Source organism: Engraulis encrasicolus, chromosome 10 (assembly GCF_034702125.1).
Source record: "Engraulis encrasicolus isolate BLACKSEA-1 chromosome 10, IST_EnEncr_1.0, whole genome shotgun sequence".
Taxonomy (NCBI): domain Eukaryota; kingdom Metazoa; phylum Chordata; class Actinopteri; order Clupeiformes; family Engraulidae; genus Engraulis; species Engraulis encrasicolus.
This window is the reverse complement of record NC_085866.1, coordinates 47272052-47296642: the sequence shown is the minus strand read 5'-3', so window position 1 is coordinate 47296642 and position 24591 is coordinate 47272052. Positions and strand designations below refer to the sequence as shown.

The 24591-nt window shown below is 42.8% G+C and overlaps 2 protein-coding genes across 2 annotated transcripts in view; one reads left to right on the top strand and one right to left on the bottom strand.

The window, feature by feature from the left end:
* Nucleotides 1–8783, bottom strand: part of eif2d (eukaryotic translation initiation factor 2D) — a 17779-nt gene extending 8996 nt beyond the window's left edge. The window contains exons 1-8 of the mRNA XM_063209096.1: nt 8505–8783; nt 7897–8087; nt 5372–5455; nt 5000–5090; nt 2879–2986; nt 2296–2591; nt 542–659; nt 182–227 (exon numbers count right to left, since the gene is read on the bottom strand). Of these exons, the coding sequence (XP_063065166.1) occupies nt 182–227; nt 542–659; nt 2296–2591; nt 2879–2986; nt 5000–5090; nt 5372–5455; nt 7897–8087; nt 8505–8560 (990 nt within the window). The 5' untranslated portion in view covers nt 8561–8783. The remainder of the gene's footprint in view (nt 1–181; nt 228–541; nt 660–2295; nt 2592–2878; nt 2987–4999; nt 5091–5371; nt 5456–7896; nt 8088–8504) is intronic.
* Nucleotides 8784–10673: 1890 nt separating this feature from the next.
* LOC134457208 (MAP kinase-activated protein kinase 2-like) lies at nt 10674–24591 on the top strand. The gene is made up of 10 exons (XM_063209095.1): nt 10674–11374; nt 18399–18538; nt 19801–19865; nt 20196–20275; nt 21263–21389; nt 21556–21631; nt 21764–21888; nt 22869–22954; nt 23833–23913; nt 24030–24591. Exons 1-10 carry the CDS (start codon nt 11171–11173, stop codon nt 24153–24155), a joined length of 1110 nt encoding a protein of 369 aa, XP_063065165.1. The 5' UTR covers nt 10674–11170; the 3' UTR covers nt 24156–24591.

The following is a 24591-nucleotide window of genomic DNA, read 5'->3' as shown; positions in this document are numbered from 1 at the left end:
GTGCCATCGGATGACACTGGCACCTAGCCTACGTAAGATAATACAATGTAACACAGTGGATAAAAATATAACACTGTGTCATACTGCCAGAGGCTAAAGAGTGCCAGCGGACAAGTGCTGGAGTGCAAGTGTGCAAGAGTGCGAGTCTTTGAGCTTTAGTGACATCAAACTTTCAAATTACCTTTTTGTAGCTGGATTTCTTAATATCGAGTTGTCTCCCACCCGGGCTGTAAGAGATGAAGGAGATATCCACTTAAGACCATTAGAACATAACAAACCATATGGTACCACTGTATGAACAGAATTTAGCAGTGTGTGAATGTGCATGTGTGTGTGCATGTGTGTGCGTGTGCGCGCGCGCGCGTGTGTGTGTGTGTGTGTGTGTGTGTGTGTGTGTGTGTGTGTGTGTGTGTGTGCGTGTGTGCGTGTGTAGAAGGGGAATAACTGTACAGAGATTGACACAACGATATAACTTAACGAGCGAGAGAGAGAGAGAGAGAAAGAAAAAGAGAGAGAGAAAGACAGAGGGGGTTAGTCATACCAGCAGGAGACCATGTGGATCCTGAGGAAGGTGCTGGTCAGCAGGGGGAGGTCTGCTTTCTTCACCTTGGCCTTCAGGGCGTGGAAGAAACACTGCAGCAGAAGCTCATCCATTTGCTCTGTACGATAACAAACGTGAAAAGAGCAGGCAATCAGAGGTGGCACATGAACTTTATAGCCTCATACAAATCTTTATGTAACAATCAGACATAATGAGCGTAATCCATCTATTAAATCTTTATACTTTATATACGGCTGCAGTGTGTTTGGTACCCCTTGCAGAGGAACACAGACATTACGGGCAGACAAACAGACCAACAGACAAAGACAGACAGACAGGGTTAACCTCCTCCGGTGGAACAGGTACTGTAACAATCTCCAAAAGAGCCAAAAAAACATCAACATTCCCACCAGGATCTGAGTACACCTCATTTCCCCTCAGGCCATGTTGCTCCTCTCTGGTGCCTCCTCTCTAATCCTGATGGAGGAGTCATCCATAAAGGCCAAGGCCCAGGCCCCCAGGACCTCAGGGGCCTCCACCAGTCTCCTAATGACACATACCTCTACAGTGGCCTTTCTCAACAGGGGCTCTACAGCCCCCCAGGGGGAGTTAGGAAGCCCTTGGGGGGCATTGAGGAGGAGGCAGCTGAGAGAGGGGTGGTCAGTTGCAAATGAGGGGCATTAGTCTATTTTAGTTTTTTTTAAACTAAGTGGGGTCAAGGTTGCCTGGTTACCACCAGACCTAATCACAAGTGAGATCTTTCAGATCGAAACGATTGTGTAGAACTTTAGGCAGTATGGGAGTTCCCAGGCTAGGGTCAAGGGGAGGTTTGTTCAAAAAAGGCTGAGAATCACTGCTCTACAGTGTCTGCTGATAACATAAAAAATCTAACAATAAGATTTCAGATACAAAACCCTCTAAAAAAACAATTACAAACAATTGTAAAACCACCAAGTAATTACAAACACAAAGCCAATCAAATTTCATAATCAAGTGCAGAAAGTCAAGCAGCAATGAATTAGATGGACTGATTTTTTAAGTGTACTTAATTTATTGAAATACAGCCTCTTTTTGTAAACTCGTCAAAAATGCTCTTAGTGGGTTTTGCATCTGAACTCTTCATAATGATTGTATGAGTGGTCTGTTTTCTTTCCACCATGGAGACCACTCTTGGGTCCTAAATAAAACAAGACCTCATGGACACATATAAAGGCAGTAAAAATGAATGTAATGTAAATAATTGTAATTAATGTAAATAAAATGTAAATTGAAAAAAAAAATACTAGTTCTCCAAAGCCATCCAAAAGAAAAGTAATAAAAGTCTGTAAACAGCATGCTTGGTAATTGTTACATGAGTCAACAGCATCTTAAAGATCTAATGAAAACTTCTCATTGCACAGTTAAGCTGCTTATTTAAACCACAACTGTGTGTTAATATGGGCATTCATTTCACCTCTGCCATGTTAATTGCAGAAGATGAAATCTGTCAGCACCCTTTAAATACATGTAACACATCATATAATGTAAATAATAGGTCTTCTCTTCTTCTCTTGCCCGCAGGTACGTCTGACAGTGCTGTCATCCTGCATATTTCCAAAGGCCTTCATTAACAGTTCAACTCACAGCCCCCTCAAAGACAAAAATGCAAAGAAAACAAGCCTCTAGGGCAAGGAAGGGAGGATGGGAAGGAATGGCAACACTGAAAATCCCTTAATTTTCCAACGCTTGGAGATTTTACGTTTTTTTATCACCACCTTGAGGAGACCTGGAGTCCTGTTCGTCGTCGCCCTCCTCCTCCTCCTCTCCTCCAACTCCTTCTCCCTTCTCTGTGTCTCCCTCAGCAAGGCTGAGCTCCTGGATGTTTGGACAGGTAGAGTTGGAGTCTGTCAGGCCCATGCCTTCAGGTCCCGGGTGAAGTTCACCTCCTCCCTCCTCCTCCTCTCCGGTTCCTCCTCCTTCTTCCTCCTCCCCACTGTCCTCCCTTGCTAATGCTTCCGCCGTTTCCTCAGCATTGGCGATGATGGGCGGAGCAGTCTTGTCACCAAATGCCCTGCAGAATAGTTATTTACATAGCTTTGTCTGTAGAGCTTAAATAATGATTTGAAATAATGTCAATAAATATAGCGGAAATATGGGCAAATATGCACATTCAGTGATTAGCTGAAGCAGCAAAAGTGCCTGGCTACTAGTGAGGTTTTAAGGGTGTTTACAGCCACACTCAATTAGCAGTACCAGTCCTGAGGACAGTTCAGCACAGGAAGTGGGCATTCAACAAGAACGTCACACGAGCACGCCCCCCCCACACACAGTCCCCACAGGGTGGTCGTCACTACTCACCACAGTTGGTCCATGTAGGTGTGGATGACATTCAGTCCCCTGCCTTTCATGCCACTGTTCATCATATCCGAGGTCGACATAGTAACAGTTCCCACGGCAACTGGAGCTCTTGGAACAAAATAACAAAGCTTTTCAAGTTAGAGGAACATACTGTATTATGGTGCATTCCAGTCCCAAATCATTCTAGTAGGAGATCGCACTTATCCTACCTGGATATTTCAGCTGCCGTTCCTGACAGTTGAAGTGGAAGTTCTACATCCATGGCAACTGCCGCAGTTGAGCTGACTTTAGCGAAGTGTTTTGATACGAGCCAAAACAGCCATAATAATTATTACTGTCATATTTTACATTTATGTTGACACAATATAATGTAATAACATGAATATTGTGTTGAGTAAAAATGGCTGTGTTTGGAAAAGCTGCACAAAACAGAAATGGAGTTTCACTATTTATTGACATTTTAAAATAACGGCTCCATGGGGGCCGCCATTATCATCCGACTTCGATTTGTTGAGGCGGGAGTAGTGCGAGTCACCCCGACATCGCTAGTTGGAGCTCCCACTCCGACTGGCGTTCCAGAGCATTTTTCGTAGTAGTAGGTTGGATAAGTGAGATCTCCTACTAGGATTATTTGGGACTGGAATGCACCATTACTGTTACGTAGGTACTTTTATGTTTCTAACTTTCTATCCATAGAATATATCCTCTTTTGGGACATTGCATTGCAACATGTGTTTTTGTTTGTTGTGTGTGGTGTATGTTTTTTTAGCTTGTGTTTTGATGAAAAACAATTGATGAACAGAACATTAATGAACAGAAAAAAAGAATATGTGGTGTAATAGCTGATTCATCACATATTGTTGTATCAGTCTGCTCTACTTAACCAACACATAATTATCAGCACATTAAATGCAAAAAACAATTATTAGCCTATTGTGGCATGCAATTCCAGTAAGACTTTATTTTAGGGATACATCTATTAGCACTAATACATACAATGTGCCTGTATAAGTAACTTGTAAGGCATGTACAAAGCAAAATCAAACGTTTGTTAGGCATGTATTCGCAAATGTCTTGTTCATGCACAATAAGGGATTTATTACCAATTTAACGTTAGTAAGGACCTAGTAGGCCTTAGCGTTTGCTTAGTACATGTTTTAAAAGTTACTTATGCAGGCATTAACATTGAATGTATTAGTGCTAATAGATGTATCCCTAAAATAAAGTGTTACCGCAATTCCTTTGAGAATGATTGCCATTCACATCTTGATATTTTTATGTTGTTTTCATTAGTTGTTCACACAAAAACATAACCATCCACTATGTTGAACATGTATGAGACTATGTTTCTACACTGGAGCGATTCCACAAATGAAGAACAAGATGGCACAGGTTATGTCCAGCTGCTATCAAATCTGCCATCCGTTAGTATTCAGATGTCAACCCATACTCATGTCCATAAGATTCAGGCGTTATGTATGCAATATTCTATGTTGTATTGGTGAATATGGTGGTGGTATATTCATGAAAGTTCTAATTGTGAATTTTGATAATTCACACCTAATGAAAAAAAAAAAGTCTTCCTCCACTTGAAGCTCGGGACCTCTCTCACACGTCACTTTCTACAAGGTGCTGTGCACCTCAGTTATTTTGAAGGTTCCTGTAGGAATAGACAACAGGCGTTGAAACAGCTAAAGTGTTGCAGAGTCCCGTCTGGAAAGCACAGATCAGGGACGACGAACACAGCAAAAGATTCAACCTTGAACGAATTATCAGAAGCTCATGTTTAGAAAAGTATGAACATTCCATTGGCTGCCACCTCCTGCCGCTGAACTCATAGCTCATTACATATCTTTCATAGCTCATTACATATTTTTCGCTGCAGTTCAACTTCTCTTTTAATGCTTTTGACTCCTTCGATGCAAGAAAAGCTTTTGCAGCTTTCGCTGATTCTGCCGCTTGCTCTTCCACACAAAGTCAATTACTTCAGCCGCTTTCCACGCCTTCAACGCCCACTGTCTGACCGCAGGGTAACATTTTTACGTGTATATGGAATGCCTCCACAGTTTGGACAAAGCGCTGTGAAAGGCATGAAAATGTGACCTTGTAGAGTACACTCACCTGTTTCCAACCACCGTGATGGCGCAGCAGTCTCCACGGTCAACCTTAGGGAGACCACAGGAAGGCACCACGACTCCAGGAAGCATAAGATCTGATGAGGAGAGATAGACAAAAGTGATACATGTTGATACTGCACCATTCATTTTACATTCCCTGTATTAATAACACATGATGGTGGATCACATTGGTCCAACAGGTATACATTTATTGTCCCACAGGTATACCTTTATGGTATTTTGTCACATAGACACTCTTTGCTAGGTTAGTGACTCAAACTGATTTAAAAATAAATTAAATAATTGACAGTTCTAATACGCTGTCAATGAAGAAACTCAAATAGAAAGTTTGTGTTCGATCATAAGGCGCACTCACCTGCTCCACCGACTAACTTCTGCAGAACAGCTGGCCAGGTTCTGAGAGCTGGGAGCATTTCGGGATACCTCCACAGGGTGTACACTGGAACAGATGAAAAGGCTTTTAGTCTGCAGACATCTGCTGAGATGAAACGTTACATTATTAAATACAGCAGTGAGAAAAGCGGCTGGTGGAACTGCTTTCAGGTGGCATAGTCAAAGTGAGGTCTGGGGACCCTGGTATTTCATGGCTCATTGCCAGGGAGTTAGGGGGGTCTGTAAAAACATTGGTACAATTTAACAAAACAAAACTACTATAGAGTAGGTTGAAGTAGATCAGTGATATTAAGCTTCAGTAATCCCATCATTCTGCTCATTACTTCCGTCTTCAGTAAGAGTTTGAGAAGCCATGGAGTCTACTGGGACAGAGATTTGAAAGAAACACAACGAAATTGTATTTTCGCCTTACTATTGTAAGCAGGACGCTTGACAGACTACCCATGGGAGCAGTGAAGGGAGACGGTAGGCCTATTATAATAATGTGCAATGTTCATCTAATCTCAGAAAGAAAGTTTTGTTGGTTTTTATCTTGTCTAACATGTTTTAACAGCATGTACTCTACTATCTTTGGAGAGACACACACATTGTTGTATGACGATTTCCTTGTTAGCTAAGTATTACATACAATCGTAAGTTATTATAAGCGACGACTTGAGGCGTAACATGAAACAAGTAGGTACCATGCTCAGATTGCCTCAGTCATGGAGGAGAATGCTTCAAGCTCAACTCCCTAACCGCTTGCCCATGACTTGGCAGATATACAGTTAGGGCCAGAAATATTTGGACAGCAACACAATTATCATCCTTTTCCACCCTATACCCCACTACAATGGATTTGAAATAAAACAAACAAGCTGTGCATTAACTGTAGGCTCCCAGCGTTAATGTGAGGGTGTTAAAATCCATATCGCACAAACAGGAATGAAATCGCAACGTTTTTTGTGTGTGTTGCCCACTTTTCAAGGGATCAAAAGTAATTGGACAGTAGGCTTTTCAGCTATTTTCCAGTCAGATGTGTGTTATTCCCTTACTACACCATCACCAAGATGTCAATACAAGGTCTTGGAGTTAATTTGAAGTGTTCCATTTGCATTTCCATATATTTTTACGGAATATCCATGAGATCCAAAGTCCACCTGTCACCATCAGTGATGTAAGCCATCATAAGGTTGAAAAAAATCAAAACAAACCCATTTGAGAGATGGGGAAACATTGAATATGACTAATTCAAGAGTTCAGAATGTTGGAAAAAAAGTAACACCAAATTACCTGGCAGACATGGAAGACAAATGCTGTGGATGACAGACAATATTCTGTATCTGGTGAACAAAAACCCATCTCCCAACAGTTGGCCAGATGTAGAACAGTGTCCAGGTGAACGGTGGATACATGTCCAAGGCAACAATCAAGAAAAAGATCAAGAACATTGAGGAACACTTCACCATAGGAAATACAGAGGGTTTACTAAAGGATGTAAATTATTGATTGCATCAGAAATAGCAATACCAGATTCGGCTTTGCCAAACAACGTCTTAAAAAGACTGTATAGGTCTTGAGCTACATCCTATGGACAGAGGAGACAAAAATCATCTTGTACAAGGGTAATGGGAAGAAAGGAGTATAGAGAAGGGAAGGAACTGCTCATGATTCAAAGCATACCACCCAATCAGTGAATCATGGTGGTGGTAGTGTCATGGTGTGGGCATGCATATCTGTCAATACTATTTTCCCCTTGTATTTATTGATGATGAGGACTTCCGACAAAAGCCACAGGATGAATTCTGAAGATTTTCAGGCTATATTATCATGTCATATTAAATCTAATGGTTCTGAACTCATTGTACAATGCTTCACAGTGCAGATGGACAATGACCCAAAGCTTCATCTGAAAGCCACTAAGCCATTTCTACCCCCAAAAAGTGGAATATTATTCAATGGCCCAGTCAATCACCTCACCTGAGTACGGTTGAGCAAGCATTTCACTTGCTGGAGGCAAAACTGAAGGGAAAATACCGTAAGAATAAGCAGGAACTGAAGACTGTTGCAATAGAGAGCTCACCATAGCATCACCAGAGATAAAACCCAGTGTCTATTGACGTCTATGGATTGCAAATTACAGGCTGTAACTGACTGGAAAGTATTTGCAACCAAATAATTAAAAATTGAAAGTTTGATGTATAAATACTAGACTGTCCAATTACTTTTGGTCCCTTAAAAATGGGGTGGCACTGATAGAAAATGTCATAATTCCTTCACAGTTCACTCGATTTGGACGCAAACACCCCCATATTAAAGCTGAAAGTCTGCTGTTAATGTACATCTCGTTTGTTTCATTTCAAATCCATTGGGATGGTGTACAGCACCAAAAAGATGAAAATTGTGCAGATGTCCAAATATTTATGGAGTTACCGTATTAGCAAGCTATTTATATCTGCACAGATGAAGTGGTTTCACCATACAGACAAAGGTCACCATCCGTTCTACCTGTAGGGTAAATGTGCTTCTCAATCTGAAAGAAGATGGGGTTCTTGTGGAGTACATAGAATGTGACGGCATCCCCTTTGTGTGCATACACTTTCACCACGTTCAATTCATCTTTGTTGGGAACAAGCTCAGACAGCTCATCTGGCGAGAGGGCTGGAAAAGACGCAGAGATATCTGCTCTTAACTTTCTCCTGCAAGCAAAAGAAAAGTATATTTAAATACACCAAAACTGCACCATAACCATCCACATCGGCTGGTGTTCATTCATTTAAATAGCCAACCAAATTTGTAGGCTACATACCGGTATATCTCTGTGATAAAGGTTAGATGTAAAACAAATACATTGATATAGAAAGTTGAGCGATTCATATCATACAGAAGCACGTTATTAATCATTCAGTCGTTAAGAGATTAGACTAGTCATGAGAAGTTGCGTTGCTGACATTCATTTACTGTAAAGAGCTGACTAGGCTATGCTATATTAACTTCGTCGGCGTGTCCATAAACCAGTCGACTGGTATTTTTGACTAGCCATATTCACTGCATACATAGTTATGAGGTAGAGTAGAATCATATGATGTTAAACTAGATGTAAAACCATTTCACACCTGTCAGATCCTTTTATCACTGTGTTGGACTTCACACGAAATGCTTTCTCGAACATCTTGGCACTGAAAATTAACCGGTTTGGGGTGGATCCTTCTTCTACGGATGGAGACTGTTTAACTCGATGTTTAAAAGTTATGATACATTTTCCCAGTGCAATGTTATCTGTCTAAATTCTTGTAGTAGGAAGCATGAAGCAGCTGCCTCCTGTCTGCCGTGAGGAGAACTGCGCGATGGAAAATACGTCCGGGTAGGAGCACTAGACCAAAGCATTTGGTTCCCAGGACGCACGCAGTGTCTTGGTGCAATGTCTCCCAAACATAATCCAGTATAGTTACACAGAGAATTCGATATATATATATTTTTATTATTTATTTTGGTGCCTGGGCCATACTATGATGTTTGGACTTAAAACTATTTCTATAGCAGCATATGATAGAATGAAATATCCAATGCCTTTAGTTTTAGGTCATGTTGTGTTGTGCAATCTCTCTCTCTCTCTCTCTCTCTCTCTCTCTCTCTCTCTCTCTCTCTCTCTCTCTCTCTCTCTCTCTCTCTCTCAATCACTCACACGCACGCACGCACGCGCGCGCGCACACACACACACAGAAATATTTCCCACTTTCAAAAATAATAATAATATGTCAGCAGTCTCCTCTCTAACAGGCTGACTAGTTGAGGAAATTAGATGTGGATCTCTAGTTGAGAAGATGATGAGATAAGAAGATAGCCCTGATTCAAGGACATAGGCCTATGGCGCCAAGTGGACAGGACAGTGATAGTAGACTAGCTTAACTCGGGAAAGCGAAGGTAATTAAATAACGTTTTAATCCTACCTTGCACCCCTTCAATGGCCAAGCCCTAACTAGGGTATTTGATGTGAGCTGTGGTGCTGAGGCATTGTCTGAACCTGCCCATACTTCCGGTGGTGCTGCAATAAAAAAGAATCACAACCAAGTTGGTGTGGCCCAGCTGGCTATCTGCCATTTGATGTTCCCATGTGGGAATGCCAGCACATAGTCATCGGTCTCAACATGATGGGACTTAAGTGTGAGCCCTAAACACATTATTAGAATGAATGGCGTGATAATGATGGGCTATAGTTCAAAGTGGTTTGATAGATGCAGGTTAATCAATGGCAAAGTCATGGATAAGGTGGGCAGTCATGGGTAAGCGGTTAGGGCATCAGACTTGTAGCGCAAAGGTTGCCGGTTCAATTCCCGACCCGCCAGGGTGAGTATTAACCAGTGCTCTCCCCCATCCTCCTCCATGACTGAGGTACCCTGAGCATGATACCATTCTGCCGCACTGCTCCCTTTGAGCGCAGGCACCATTGGGGGCTGCCCCCTTCCACAGGTGAGGCATAAATGCAATTTTATTGTGAGCAGTGTGCAGTGAACACTTGTGTGCTGTGTAGTGCTGTGTCACAATGGCAATGGGAGTTGGAGTTTCCCAGTTGGGCTTTCACTTTCATATAGCCTGTTCTGAGGTGGTCAGATAAGCTCGAAAGAGTTTTATAGCCACATATTACCTGAGGCCTACATATTCTGTGAAATATAGGCCTACTTTACAGGACTGCAACAGTTGTGCATATTCTAAACTGATAATTATTGTTTTTTACCAGTACCTTCTCAAGAACTGCATTGGGCCTTCCCTCACCTATAGGACAGACAGGCTAAGGACCTAACCTGGTCAACAGGAGTGCCTGGCCCTGGACTGTGCTGCATTATACTGTGTCTTGTAGCCTACAGCCTTGTTAGTATCATCCTGCCTTTAGCTTAGATTATTTAATATATACATAAATAATTCAATTGTTGTTTATTAGGCTTCTATTATGTGTTACACTTTTATTGGTCCCGCCCTGCACTGAAGCCCCAATATTGTCATACATGGGCTATTTAGCATTAAACATGCCCTAAACAAGGCAGCATACTGCGGAAGGCCTTTTCTAAATGACACTTCAAGGTTGACCCTGTGGACCGACTCATTCATATTACGCACGCATTTGCCTTGCAGTAATAACAGTGATATAAAGTCGTCCTTACATGATGATACTCATTGAAGAAAGAGAGGGCTGTTTTTTAAATTGAAATGCTGCAGGGATTTGCATGGCTATGCCTTTAAGGACAGCACAACTGTCGCAGCCCGACTTGGACCGTGAGGTCACAGACAGGAAACGATAGCGCTGGCTCGCTGACTGTAATCGGGTAGCTAAACCAGGACAGTCTGAGCGCTGTTGTTGGTAAACCCTTCAAAAGAAAACCAAGTCAGAATGTAGAAGAGGAAGCCCGGGTGGGGAGTTGCCACTGTTCCGCAGTGTTATGAGGAAAACTGTCAACGGCGGCAAGAACATTCTTGTCCATATTTGCTCGGACGCGCGTCTTGCCCGATAAACATCCGAAAGCGCAATGGTAAAATTTGAGCGTAATGAAATGACTATGGGACACTCAAAAGTTAATCATCTGTGAGTGTGGCATTTACACGTCTGTATAAGACTATAGTAGTTCTATGCTGACTCGATGTCGGGCGGTTTGACTCCCGACTGCTAATTGGATAGAAAAGAAATCCGAAACAGTCACTGGTGAACAGCATTAGGAACATTCGTCCCACTGTTTCCGTCGGAAAATAACCATATACGGAACAAAATAGTAATTTTCAATAAGCCAGAATGCTGTCCAACGCGCAAAACATGAACGAGGCTGGGCAGCACCCACTTAACCAACAAATCACCCAGGTAAAGCCGACCCCCCAGGTGAAGAAGAACGCAATAACCGACGACTACAAAGTTACGAATCAAGTACTTGGAATGGGCATCAATGGCAAGGTGCTGGAAATATTTCGAAAGAGCAACGGCGAAAAGTCCGCGTTAAAGGTAATCTTCATTTCAGTGTTTTCTACTCATCGTGGACGTAGCTGTCATGTTAGGAGGCCCAGACTGCATATAGGCGTGGGAGAAAGTGTTCTGTGAAGTCCCTCCAGGTCCTCGCCCACATCCTTAAAATGAATGAACTTCCTTATTGTGGGATCTATCAGGAACAATGATTTTGTTTGTTATAGAAGCTATGCAACGAATCCCCTCCAAAAATGTCTCTGTGTGGGAATAGGCCTGACTGAATTCCCTTCCCTGTAATATGCATGCAAAGGACCACATTGCAGTCATAACATGTGAGGGGGACCGAGGGCAAAAAGGAACCGCCCAAGTCAGGTCCATATGACTTGGCACCATAGGCCACTTTATGTTGCCTAAGGTATGCCCCCAAGAGTATGTTCAGTCATGATGGGCTGGCAGTCAGAAGCCTGCACTTCTGCGAACACTTTCCACATTGTACTCATGGGAATATAACACAATGATATATGGGGTTTCTGACGTTTCTTGCTCATTTTTGATGGCCTTGTCCTTAAAGCGAAAGCGAAAAAACCTCAAAATCCATCATAAAAGTGGCACACTAACTTTTTAGGTGGGGGCACGGGTCACAGACAGACCTTTTAAGGACTGGATATGGCCATGAAATGGTCCACTAAGGAAAGGCCACTGAAGTCTGTGCTTTGATCTGATTCTTTTTTCTCCCATCTGGCTAAAGAAAGCCATCTGTAGGCCTACACCACTAAACTGTAATGTACCAAAGGGGAAGCCTCTTAAAATGAAATATAGTCAGTCATACTGTAGGTTTCCCTATACAGTTGCATACATGCATGTAAATGCCCATGGTACACAAACACACAGGATCTCTCCTGCTGTGAGGAAAGGGGTTTCCTAAAGACTCGAGGAAGCTGTTAAAAGACGAGGGGATAATTGAAAATTGATCCACTCGGTCGAAATGACCTCACCACCCTCTCAGTGCATTCATAGTCAGACACCGCTGAGAAAAAAAATGACTGTGCAAGGCCATTTCATACAGGCTTACCAGGGGTAGCTCCTTACCAGCACTGCCGTACAATCTTAGAACGCAGTAACTCTAAAAACGGCAAACTGAGAAAAAAGGCTTCAAAGTTTTCCATATGGCGCGACAACTGTGTTGTCGGTAAATTGGTGGTGACACTTCCTGGTAATGCTTTTTTAGGATAGAAATTTAATTGCCACAAAAAAAAACCCAAAAAAACAACATTTATGTGTCTTTTTGCCACAAAAACCCGACTTACTGCGTTCTTGGCTGGTATTACTGCCACAAAATGGAGTTACTGCGTTCTTAGCTTGTATTACTGTCTACTCCCAAACCAGTCCCATTGGAACGTGCAGCAGTAACTCGCCGATTTACTGCGTTTTTGTTTAACCTTTTTTGGGTCATTTTTGCACTTTCAAAATGAGTTTTCTCCAAAACGGGACGGTGTTGGACCACCATTTTTGGACACAAGACAATTGAGGTAGTTTAGAACCGATTTCCGATATAAAAATTTTTTTCGACCATTTTGAGTTACTGCGTTCTAGTATTGCACGGCAGAGCAGCTCTCAAATATCACAGATAAGAGTTCATCCACCTGTCTATTGAGTGCATCGACTTCACAAACCCTTTCATGCAGGAAATACAACTTATACACCGCATCTTTTACATGTGCAATCTCTGTATTTAAATCAGGGGCCACAATGTTTTTCCACTTGTATAGTTCAAACAGGATTTGAATATCTTTTTAGAACATCTGATACCACACGGCGTGCCGCCCTCACTGCCATCAGTATATCCATACTTTCACAGTCATTACTGCAGAGTATAGACGCAATGCTTTCATCTGCTCTACACAGTAAACAACTAAAAAAGGGTTGTCTATACAGTGTTTCCCACATAACAAGTAGCATTGTGTGGTGCTACAGGCAAAAAAGGCAGGCCAGTGCAAGTGTTATGTCATGTGTATACCCCCACTGACATGTACAGTATGTGTGACTGTTGATCAATTTGTGGTGCTTGAGTTTCGTTTTGTGGTGCTGCGCTACAGAATGGTTTATGTATAACAGAGTAAACTTATATTAATCCAGAAAGAGTATTTACAGCTCTGTGGAGAGTCAAATTGCTCTAACAAATGAGTCAGAATGCAGTGTATAACATTCTGCAGATGGCCAGTGATTTCAGCTCTACAGCTCTAATATTTACAAAATATTGAGTAGAATTAACTCAGCAAATGTTACTCTGACCAAACTGTAGAATTGGCACTATTTTTGAGTGGGACCAAGTGTGATCTGAAACAGAGTTCATTTCAACTCTGCAGCCCCATAATGCACGCCGTACATCTCGTGGCACAGAGTAATAGTCATTATTGAATAGTATCTACCATAGTACTACACTATACCATATAACAGGGCCTTTAGTAATGCTCTGACTTGGTCATTGCCATTCTGGTAACAGCAAATATATGACGCCGTGTCTTAACGGGTTAAGAATTATAGTAATAATGTATAGTGTCATTTACATAAGAGCAGGGAGGTACCCATATGTTGTTGAGAAGCTCTTAACAACTTTGCATTTCCTCAAATACCCAACCTATCCACTAACAGTGTTGGGAGTAACTAGTTACAAAACTACTTACTGTAATGCATTACTTTTTGCTGTAACTAGTAATGTAGCCTAAGACATTACAGGGGGATGTAATATACACTATAGCTACAATGCTAGTAACTTAAGTTACAATATGCTTTACTGTATCTGTAGCTACTGTAACATGTTGGTGTTTTTAATTTTAATGGTGTTCACTGTTCAGTGTGGTGGGTCAGAAAGAAGCTATTCCAGAACCTGCTACTTTTTAGTCTGGATGCTACCGAAACACCTCCTGGATGGGAGGTGAAAGAGTCCTGACTCATGAGCTTGATTTACACTGTAAATGGCTAGATCCATATCAAGTTATTTTGGTGTGAGTAACATTTTAAATATGGCAATATTGCAGAGTAAGGGATTGCTTTGAAAAGACAGTAACATAACATCAGTGCATTACAGTTTTTGAGTAACTTGCCCACCACACTGTCCACTAACTGCTAAAATAGCACTTACAGCAAATGCCTTCAGTTCTCACACATTGTTTTGCAGCTCTTAAAATGTAATCTCATATGTTGCCTGGGCTGGACCTGATGGTTTCTTTTCTTTCATCGTAAGTGGCTGAAGTGGAACACAACGTAGTAACTTAAATGGTGATTCATTTGTTTGCAATGGGAAGTGTATGCCAGAAAAGCAGGTGCACCTGTTTGATTGTTTTATTTTGTACCAAATGTGGTTCAGGGAAATCGTCTCAATCATGCTCAGAAGTGACAATCAAAAGGGAACCATTCCCTTAGCTATTTAACTTTCACTACCTGAATGAATAGTTTGCTGCTGGAGCTTGCATTTATTTTTGTGGCTTGTTGTGTGCACTTGGAGACCTTGCAGTGGCCACCACAACCAACTTCCTGTGTGACATATCTACTGGCTGCTCTGGGGCAAGAGAAGGTAAAGAGTCAGACAGATGTCTCGTCTTGTCTCGTGCTTTGCTGTCTCCACGTTGCGTCACATCCATGGCCCGAGACTCCACTAGCCCTCTCAGTGGGGATGGGGTGGTGGATGTGTGTTGGTTGCTAAATGTGGACTGCTGTGTTGTGCACGGGGCATGCTGAGCAGAGTGGAGTAGAGCAGAGCAGAGAAAAGCATGCTGGGAGATTATCCCAGTCTGTCGAGGAGACGACGGATAAAGAGAGCCAACAGCTCACATGGGTGGGACTCAGACAAGGCCTGCTCAAGGCAGCGTGACGGCTGGTTGCAGTCTGGCCTGTATATTGAGGGTGCTTAAAAACAGCAAATGCCAGAAAAGCAATTTGGGGGATCAGGACCCAACAACCCTTTCAACATTTAGACATTGTTGTGCTCATCAACTGTCTCAGTATATCGAGGAGATGCAGGAGAGAACCATTAGCTGACATATCGTAGTGGCAGTAAATGCACTTACAAAATTCACTGTGTGGGACAAGAAGGTGAAAATCCATATGGCGTCCATGCTAATGAATGCACCTAAGACTGGCCGGCAAATCACTATGAAGCACATCCTATACGTCATCCTTAATTCATTCATTCGTCATTCATTGTGCTGATGCTTTACTATCCCATTGTCTGCAGAGGGATTTGAAGGACAACCTTTTAGCCTGCCCTGTGTCTTTGACACGCTACTACACCTTACCTCATCTTGATGTGGGTCGAACTTGGCTAGACTGCCAGCAGGAGTTTGAGTGGCCTCAGAAAGCCCTGTTCCAAGGGTGTGAGGGCACGTTGCAGTCTGGCCTGTGCTGGAGGCATTTAAACACAAACAAATGTCAGAAAGCCAACTCCGTGGATCAGGACCAAACAGTTTACCTTTCCAACATTGAGGCAGTGTTTGGACTCCAGGTTCATTAACCACTATCACGTCTTCAGCTTAATCATTTTGCTTCTCAATCAAGAAAAACTTCTCTGAGGCTAGCTGCTCCTCTGTTGTGGCCTTCATGGTGTGTTGCCTTGCCAGCTTCAAGGGGGTGAACATTTGCAGACTCAGCTGAAGCCAACAAAGTTGGATAATCTGAGACACATGTTTTTTTTTCACAGTTTGATGATTCTCAAACGCACCTCCAGACTGGCTAGGCATTCAGTAACGGAGACGATTGGTTGTTGTATAGTCCGATGTGGGTCTTCTGGTGATTATTTCCTCCTGCCAAAGGGTTTATTCCAAACTGTAAATTTTAATAAACCAGGGTCCACTTATTTCACCGGCATTTCCATTCAGTCCCCCATTGTCCAATGCTGGTACCTGCAGAGCAGCTCCTTCCCAGGAAAATATTGCTTCACTTTCTTTTATGTAATCCAGTGCCTATACGGTACATTGTCTGCATTCAGCGGCTGTCTTTTCCATGTGTTGTGGTTAGCGTGTTACCTCCTAAAGCTGTTTTTGAGTTCATTAACATGTGAAACATGACTGGTACTATATAGGTAGAGGATGGTCGGATTATAACATCATAAAACCTTTAGCCTGTAAATGCAGGTATGCAGGCCTGTAGACATTCCTTCCAACTCAACCATGTCCATACAGTGCCTTACTCACGCAAACCTCTTGGTCCAACCACTCTTTCACTGACTATTTCACTTTTGAGTTTGCACACGCACGCAAACAACACACACACACACACACACACACACACACACACACACACACACACACACACACACACACACACACACACACACACACACACACACACACACACACACACACACACACACACAGACACACACACACACACTTCCTGCAACCCTGCATAGCATCATCCATAGCAAATGCACCATTTCGGCTTTGCTTGTGCACAGAGCTGTCAGATTTTGGCTTAAAGGGATACTGTCCCATTTTTGGAAATAAGCTTATTTTACACCTCCCCTTGAGTTAAATAATAGGCTTTTACCGTTCTTCTGTACTTTCGACCGTTCTCTGGGTATGGCAGTGCAAATTTTACCCCCATGCTAGCAGTTAACATTGAGTCCTATGAGACCAGTTCGCGGCTAACTGGTCTCATAGGACTCAATGTTAACTGTTAGCTTGGAGGTAAAATGTGCACTGCCATAACTAGAAAACGGTTGTGAATACAGGAGAAAGATAAAAGCCTATTATTTAACCCAAGGGGAGGTGTAAAATAAGCTTATTTCCAAAAATGGGACAGTATCACTTTAAGGCTGGACGCAATACAAGCAGGAAGTAAGTAAGCTAAGGTGTATGGTGTATCTGGTGGGGCCCAGTGACATCACACTTGATTGATATGGACCAGCTAAGTGCTTTCTATTAGATCACAGATAATAGCAAGATGTGCATGGATGCTACAGGCCCTGTCTCTTCCGTCATTCTCTATTCCCTCTTGCACGGGCAAAGGCTTGATTTGATAAGACCCATTGATAGCCCATGTGACTTCAGGAAATTCCATCTTGTAACATAACATCTATCTCCCACAGGCATTCAGTCAATATTTTGAGTCTGTGGTCTTATTTCATGTACAGGCTGAACCAGTTGTGTGTTATAGGAACTAAACTGCAGTTTTTCTATAGCTGAATTAAACCAAAGTACAAATGAACACACTTTGTTTTCCCTGAAGAGTAGTTGGAGCGTAGGGTGGCCATGGCCATTGCTGGGAATATTAAATCCATATGCAGTAACCCTGTAATTACTGTTTCACTCTGCATTCACACCTCATTAATTACATTCTGCCTCAGAACCAAGCACCCTACCCTTCCCTCTGTTACAATACCACCATGTGTTAATTAATTCCATGTTATAGTTCCATGAATACTCGCCTGCACTGGAGAAGGAATTGCTTCCAGTCATAGGACATGTACACCATTGTATCAACACAGTTTCACTCCCAGTGCATTACACCCGCCGTTTGATAGTGTGGTGGCTGGTGGCTAGACCTAAAACTCTCCCTGAATCTAATGGTTAGTGAAACTCTTTTGGGTCAAAGGGGTACATTTGCCTGAAGCATCATTATGTGACTCATAGGGCCTACCTTTGGCACCACACTGTATGTTGAGGTCTGGTCATACTGAGTGTGTTGGGCTGAAACCCTGGGTAGTGGTGGCTCAGTTGGTAGAGGAGCCTGTTTGGCAACCAAAATGTTGCAGGTTCAAGCCCCACTCTATCTGACTCCCATCAATGTGTCCTTAAGCAAGATATACTTGACCCCAAATTGCTCCTGGTGGCAGGGTGGTACCCTGCGTGGAAGCAACGGCCACCGGTGTGTGAATATGAGTGTGAATGGGTGAATGTGAGGCATACATGTGAAGCGCTTTGAGTGCTCATAGGAGTGGAAAAGCGCTATATAAACACAGTCCATTCATCCAGTTACCATGTTGAGCATATTATGTATGTATAAGGGTATAGTGACTCTAAAAGGCATTTGACCATACTCTATTGTCTGTATCTTTGTCTCGTAGATGCTACAGGATTGCCCGAAAGCACGGCGGGAAGTGGAGCTCCACTGCAAAGCCTCCTGCTGCCCTCATATCGTCGGCATCGCAGACGTCTACGAGAACCTCTACCAGGGCAAGAAGTGTCTCCTCATGGTCATGGAATGGTGCGTGCATGTGTGTGTGTGTTTGTGTGTGTCTGAGAACCACTATCAGAGCAAGAAATGTCTCCTCATGGTCATGGAATGGTTCGTGTGTGTGTGTGTGTGTGTGTGTGTGTGTGTGTGTGTGTGTGTGTGTGTGTGTGTGTGTGTGTGTGTGTGTGTGTGTGTGTGTCTTTTGTTCTCTTTCCATCATGATGTCGTAGGCTACATACGTCTCTACATATGGTGGTGATAAACTGTCCCGCATCCACACGGGTTATAAACACGTTAATTGGTTGCATTTGGACCCGAGCCAAGTGACCCAAGCAGCGAATGCGGAGAGGCAAGGGGAAAGTTTCCATGCAGTCAGTCAGTCAGTGAGCTCTGTCTGGATGGGTGAGAGTGGGAACACCACAAAGCCTCACAAGTGGCATTAAAAACCGTCCACTTCCATTGACGGGGCCCTGTGCTGTGTAGATATGAGCTACCAAGCTATTGCAACCTGGACCCCGTTTCTCAAAAGCATCATTGCTAGCCAGTTAGCAACTTCCTAGGTTTCCAATGGGAAATTGCATTGCAACCAAGTAAGTTGCTGACTTAGTTAGAAATGGGTCCCCTTTACCCTGTATTTATTGAGAGGGGGGGGCCCTTTCAGATTATTTTGTCCTCCTGGGCCTAGCAAAATCTGTCAGCGGCCCTGATTACAACGCACTTACAGAAGTATCCCTAGGAGTTAGGTTGGTTAAGGCAGTGTTTCCCAACCAGGGGTACGTGTACCACTAGGGGTACGCGAGCACACCTCAGGGGGTACGCGGAAAAATGTAATAATAGCAAATATATTGAGTGTAGTCACATTGGGATAGAGGAACAGAGCATGTGTGAGGGCGAGGGGGTACTCATCATATGACAAAATGGCTTAGGGGGTACGCAGGACAAAAAAGGTTGGGAAACACTGGGTTAGGGTTTGGGCGGCTATGTAGCTCATCTCGACAGCATACTGGCTATTAAGGCTGCACACGTACACCAGCCCTCTATACCATTCTGTGTTGAACTCAAATAAATGGCTCGGAGTGCAGTACAGCTTTGTGAGTCATCAAACACCAATTATGAAACAGGCGCCGCACTTAACTCTGCCTGCATTCTCTTTAGAGCTTTGTACTGTTAGCCTTGCCCTATAACATTGTTATGGCTGGCCTGCACTTGAATTGCTCAGCGCTTGAACACCTTTGTGTTGCTGACGTAGGCTACGTATGTGACTTCTCCCACCTGAATATTTTCTATCGCAGCATGGACGGAGGGGAGCTGTTCAATCGCATCCAGGAGAGAGGAGACCAGCGATTCACAGAGAGAGGTACAGAAGGCAGTCTGAATTTTGTCATGTGGGCATTTGGTTCCTATAACTGGAAATACTTGGATGATATAAATGAGAGATTTGTTGTCTTTCTTTCATTAGTGCTTCACTGTTCATTAACAGCACTAGCAAGTTGGTATCACAAAAATAATGATAGTGATACAGATAACTGGATGGTAATGGAACCTATATAACAGTAAGTGGTTGCAACAGTGTTGCTAAGGGGATTGTGCATTTGTTCATAGTGTGACTGTGTGTGTGTACACATACATGTACACATTTATGTACTGTTTGTGCGTCATCATGTCTGTTCTGTGTGTGTACTTCCAGAGGCCTCTGAGATAATGCGGAGTATTGGAGAAGCCATTCAGGCCTTACACGCCATCAATATTGCACACAGGGATGTCAAGGTAGGCAAATATGTAATGCACGTCGGCCTAGCCTGACCCTCACCAGACAAGAGTAGTTCCACACATCTTCGTGAGCTCCACAAGCTCCACTCACTAGGTATGAGGGAGCACGGAGGATGTTGGATTCGTTTTCTTAGACTCATGGTTTCATCTGCCAACTTCCCATCCTTGCCAGAGACGAATGCCTTCATAATCGTTCTCTGTACATCTTTTAAAGAATCAATATGTGGTACAGTCACTACAATAATGACTCCTTGATGCGGGCCGCCATTGTTATTGAAATTGCTACGGCACGTTTCAGGACAGAGATTCTCAGAAGACCAGACCTGTGTGTGTGTAGCTTGTGAAGCACCCCTGACACAGCTTTGCGTAACTATACAAGTCTGGCAAGAGCCAGTCTATCCATGCCAGAGAGTACAATAGAGTATAACAGTATTACTATTGTGTCTCACCTGATGTTGACATAGACATAACCTGGCCTAGCTTCAAGATTAACTATTCCCAAAGGCCGCATATGAAACATCTGGCTTTGCTTTTGCAAATGGTGACTACTATGTGTCGATAAGAAGCAGCCAGCATTTATGGATTACTACCCCCAACAAGTTCCAGGAATATAAAATAAATGAACAACAACAAGGGTACCAATGAGCAGTACGTGGCGTAATGGAAAGTACAATCATGACAATGTGTGGATCAAGCAGTACTTACCAGCAGCCTGGTTTGAATCGACAAAAAAGACCTGCTTAGCTCAGCACCTTATTACCCTGTCGATTTGATTTTGTTTGTTTGTTTCAACTTCAAAATTAATCATGTGTACTATGATGTAGTCTTTGTGATGGTCGTTGTTGTGTGCTTTCTTACTTCCAGACTGTAAATAGAATCTGTTTTAAAACATTTCAGTTTGCGTGCATCTCCTGAACTCCTCTTGACCTCCAAACAAACCTGCCAAATCACAAAAACTCCCTTTAATCTGTTTCATCTTTCCAGCCGGAGAACCTCCTGTACACCTCAAAACGACCAGACGCTGTGCTGAAACTTACCGACTTTGGTTTCGCCAAAGAAACAACCACACACAACTCCCTCGCAACACCCTGCTATACGCCTTACTATGTAGGTCAGTACAAAAGCAAAACAACGAAGGTGAATAACAGTGACAGCGTTTCAGGTTCATTTTTAATTAATAATTTGATGTGTTGTTTGAAAAAATGTAAACTTAAAGATAAGTTAAGTTCGTTGTTTACAAAAATCATTTTACATGTATGATGTCATTGTCTTTCCAGCTCCTGAGGTCCTTGGGCCTGAGAAATATGATAAATCCTGTGACATGTGGTCCCTGGGGGTCATCATGTACATACTGTAAGTGAGACTCCGCAGTAAACATCACTTGTCTGTCTCTGCTGTAATTAGAGTAGCATTCCTCACATTCTCACTTCACCTTTCTCTGCTCTTGTTTTCCTCTCCCCCATCCTTCTCTCTCTCTCTCTGCAGTCTATGTGGCTATCCCCCTTTCTACTCCAACCACGGCCTCGCCATGTCCCCTGGCATGAAAAAGAGAATCCGTAACGGCCAGTATGAGTTCCCCAACCCTGAGTGGTCAGCGGTGTCAGAGGAAGGTAAGCTGATCCATCCGCCCATATCTGACATTGCAGCTAAAACAGAAGCGTATGACGGGATTGTGTAGTTCCAGCAGTGTCCTGTAGGGGCACTGCCAGAGAAGGTGAGTCAAGAGAAGGCAGATCAAAGGGCTCGGCCTTGGCGGGAAACCCTTTGAGGATTGTTGATGTGATTATTAATGGGAGGGAGGGATGCCATGTTATTCTTTCATGGGTCATAAATCTGCTACATAAAGATGTCTGTGAAAGCCAGACCTAGCACCTAGTAGGTAGCCTTTCATTTTAATTACAGCAGTGCCAACCCCATGGCGCACACAGTTCCACCAGTGGAACACTGTAATAGACGTTGAAAAGTTAAAGGAGCACTCCTGCCAATTTCAATATGCTGTTGTATTGCTCACGCTACCCTTGACTTGTCAGTACACGGTGATGCTGCATTTTTTTGGCTCAGCCCTTTCCGAGATATGAGCTATTCTAATGGGGGCCGCTTTTGTTTACATTTTAAAAAAATCTTAACATAGGCCTACTCCAATTATTTTCCCAAAAGGTATGGCCGTTTGCTAGTGGTCTGCTGATGTTGCCTAACCTTTTGGATGTTTTTGGGAATAAATCAAGATGTTATTTTTACAAACACCTGCCCCCATTACAATGACTAGGATCTCGGAAAAGGCTGAAGGAAAAAAAAATCTCAGGTACTGACAAGTCCATGGTAGTGTGAGCATTACGACTGCTTGTTGAAATTGGCTGACGTTACCCTTTAACTACCACAGTACTACACTACTTTGACATAAGACAAGGGCTTAAGTAATGCACTATGACTTGGTCATTGCGATTCTGGTAACAGCAAATTTATAGCGTTGAATCTTAACGGGTTAAGCAACATTCAAATGGACAACGTTTAATCGTTTTGTCCCTGTGTTTTTGTTTAACGTTAACAGTTCCTTACCATTTCTATCCTCTCTGTATTTCCCTTTCTGCAGCAAAACAGCTGATCAAGCTATTGCTGAAGACAGAACCCACACAGAGGATGACCATCACAGAGTTTATGAACCACCCATGGATTAAAGTAAGCCACTCCCATGCCACTGGGTAATGCCATATGTTAGTGAACCCATGCCATGTACAGTGGTGCTCATATGTTTACATACCCCAGCAGAATATACGCCTTCTTGGCGATTTCTCACAAAATATGAAGGACCATCTCACTCGCCTGATCTCAACATCATTGAGCCACTCAGGGGAAACCTCAAATGTGAGATTCCAGCAAGACACCCAAAGATATTATAGGAAACAACCATTCTGCCAGGAAGAATGTGCTGTTTTGTCATCTGAGAACATTAAGAGCCTTATCCACAACTACCACAAACAATTTAGAGCGGTCCCTGATGTTAAACAGGGCCATATTCAGCATCAGAAACTAGGGTATGTAAACTTTTGAACAGGGTCATCTGGGTAGTTTGGGTTGTGATCATGCTTTTGAAAGAGTAAACACAGAATATTGCTAATAAATATCTTAAGCCAGTCACTAGCCATGAGTGAAAAAAAAGGTTTTGTGTAATCTTTCATATTTTGTGAGAAATCGCAGAGAAAGCGTATATTCTGCTGGGGTATGTAAACATATGAGCACCACTGTACACTGTAGACCTGCCATTGGAGTGTATGATGAAGTGTGTACTGTAGTGAGATCATATTTATTCAGTTACATTTTTATTGATTATCTGGGATTCCTTCCCAGAAATCCTTATTTTCAAGCAGGGCAAATCATTAGCCTAAATGATGTGATTTCACTTTCACATTTGACTTGATGCCTGGTACTTGATACCTGGACTTTTGCCAACACGGTTGTCCATTGTTGGATTTTTAAGAGGTGTGAAATGATCCAAAGTTTGCATCCCTTCCAAACTATGGATCTGGCTGACATGTTTGTATCCTTTGAATTATTAGCAGTCGATGGAGGTTCCCCAAACCCCTCTCCACACGAGTCGCGTCCTGAATGAAGAGAAGCACGTTTGGGAAGATGTGAAGGTACCGTAGATGGCTAAGAAACACAACAAACACACACATTGCAACTAACCCATTAGCATTTGAATGACCGCCTGAATCTCCAATGGTGTTTTGTTGCTTGTTTTTATCGTCTCCAGGAGGAAATGACAAGTGCCCTGGCAACCATGAGAGTGGACTACGACCAGATCAAAATCAAAACGATCGAAGACTCGAGCAACCCGCTTCTGGCAAAGAGGCGGAAGAAAGCCAGCAGTGCGTCATAAGAACCACATGGGGCTTCGAAACACACGCTCACACACACAAATAAACACAAACATACCCATACACATAGTATGATCTTAAACACCACTCCTTCACGTCCAGCAATAAAGGTCGTATTTGAGTATGGAAGATTACGTATCTAACCCCACAAGGCAAGCGAGCTACACACTGAACTACTTTACTACCTGCAGCTGTTTTCACTGAGATTTTATAATCGTGTTGCTGTAATGTATAATCGTCCTACAGTATATACTCTGCTCCTTATACGTTAACACTGCAGTCCTCACGCTGAGTTCCCACAAACACATGTTGAATGCTTGTCTGGGTTCTTGCTCTGCTTTGTCCTCTTATATCTCTCAATGAAAAAAATAATGTCACGTCCAGTGTCACATCCGAAAACAACTCACCACACACTGTTAATTAAAACGGCTGTTCTAA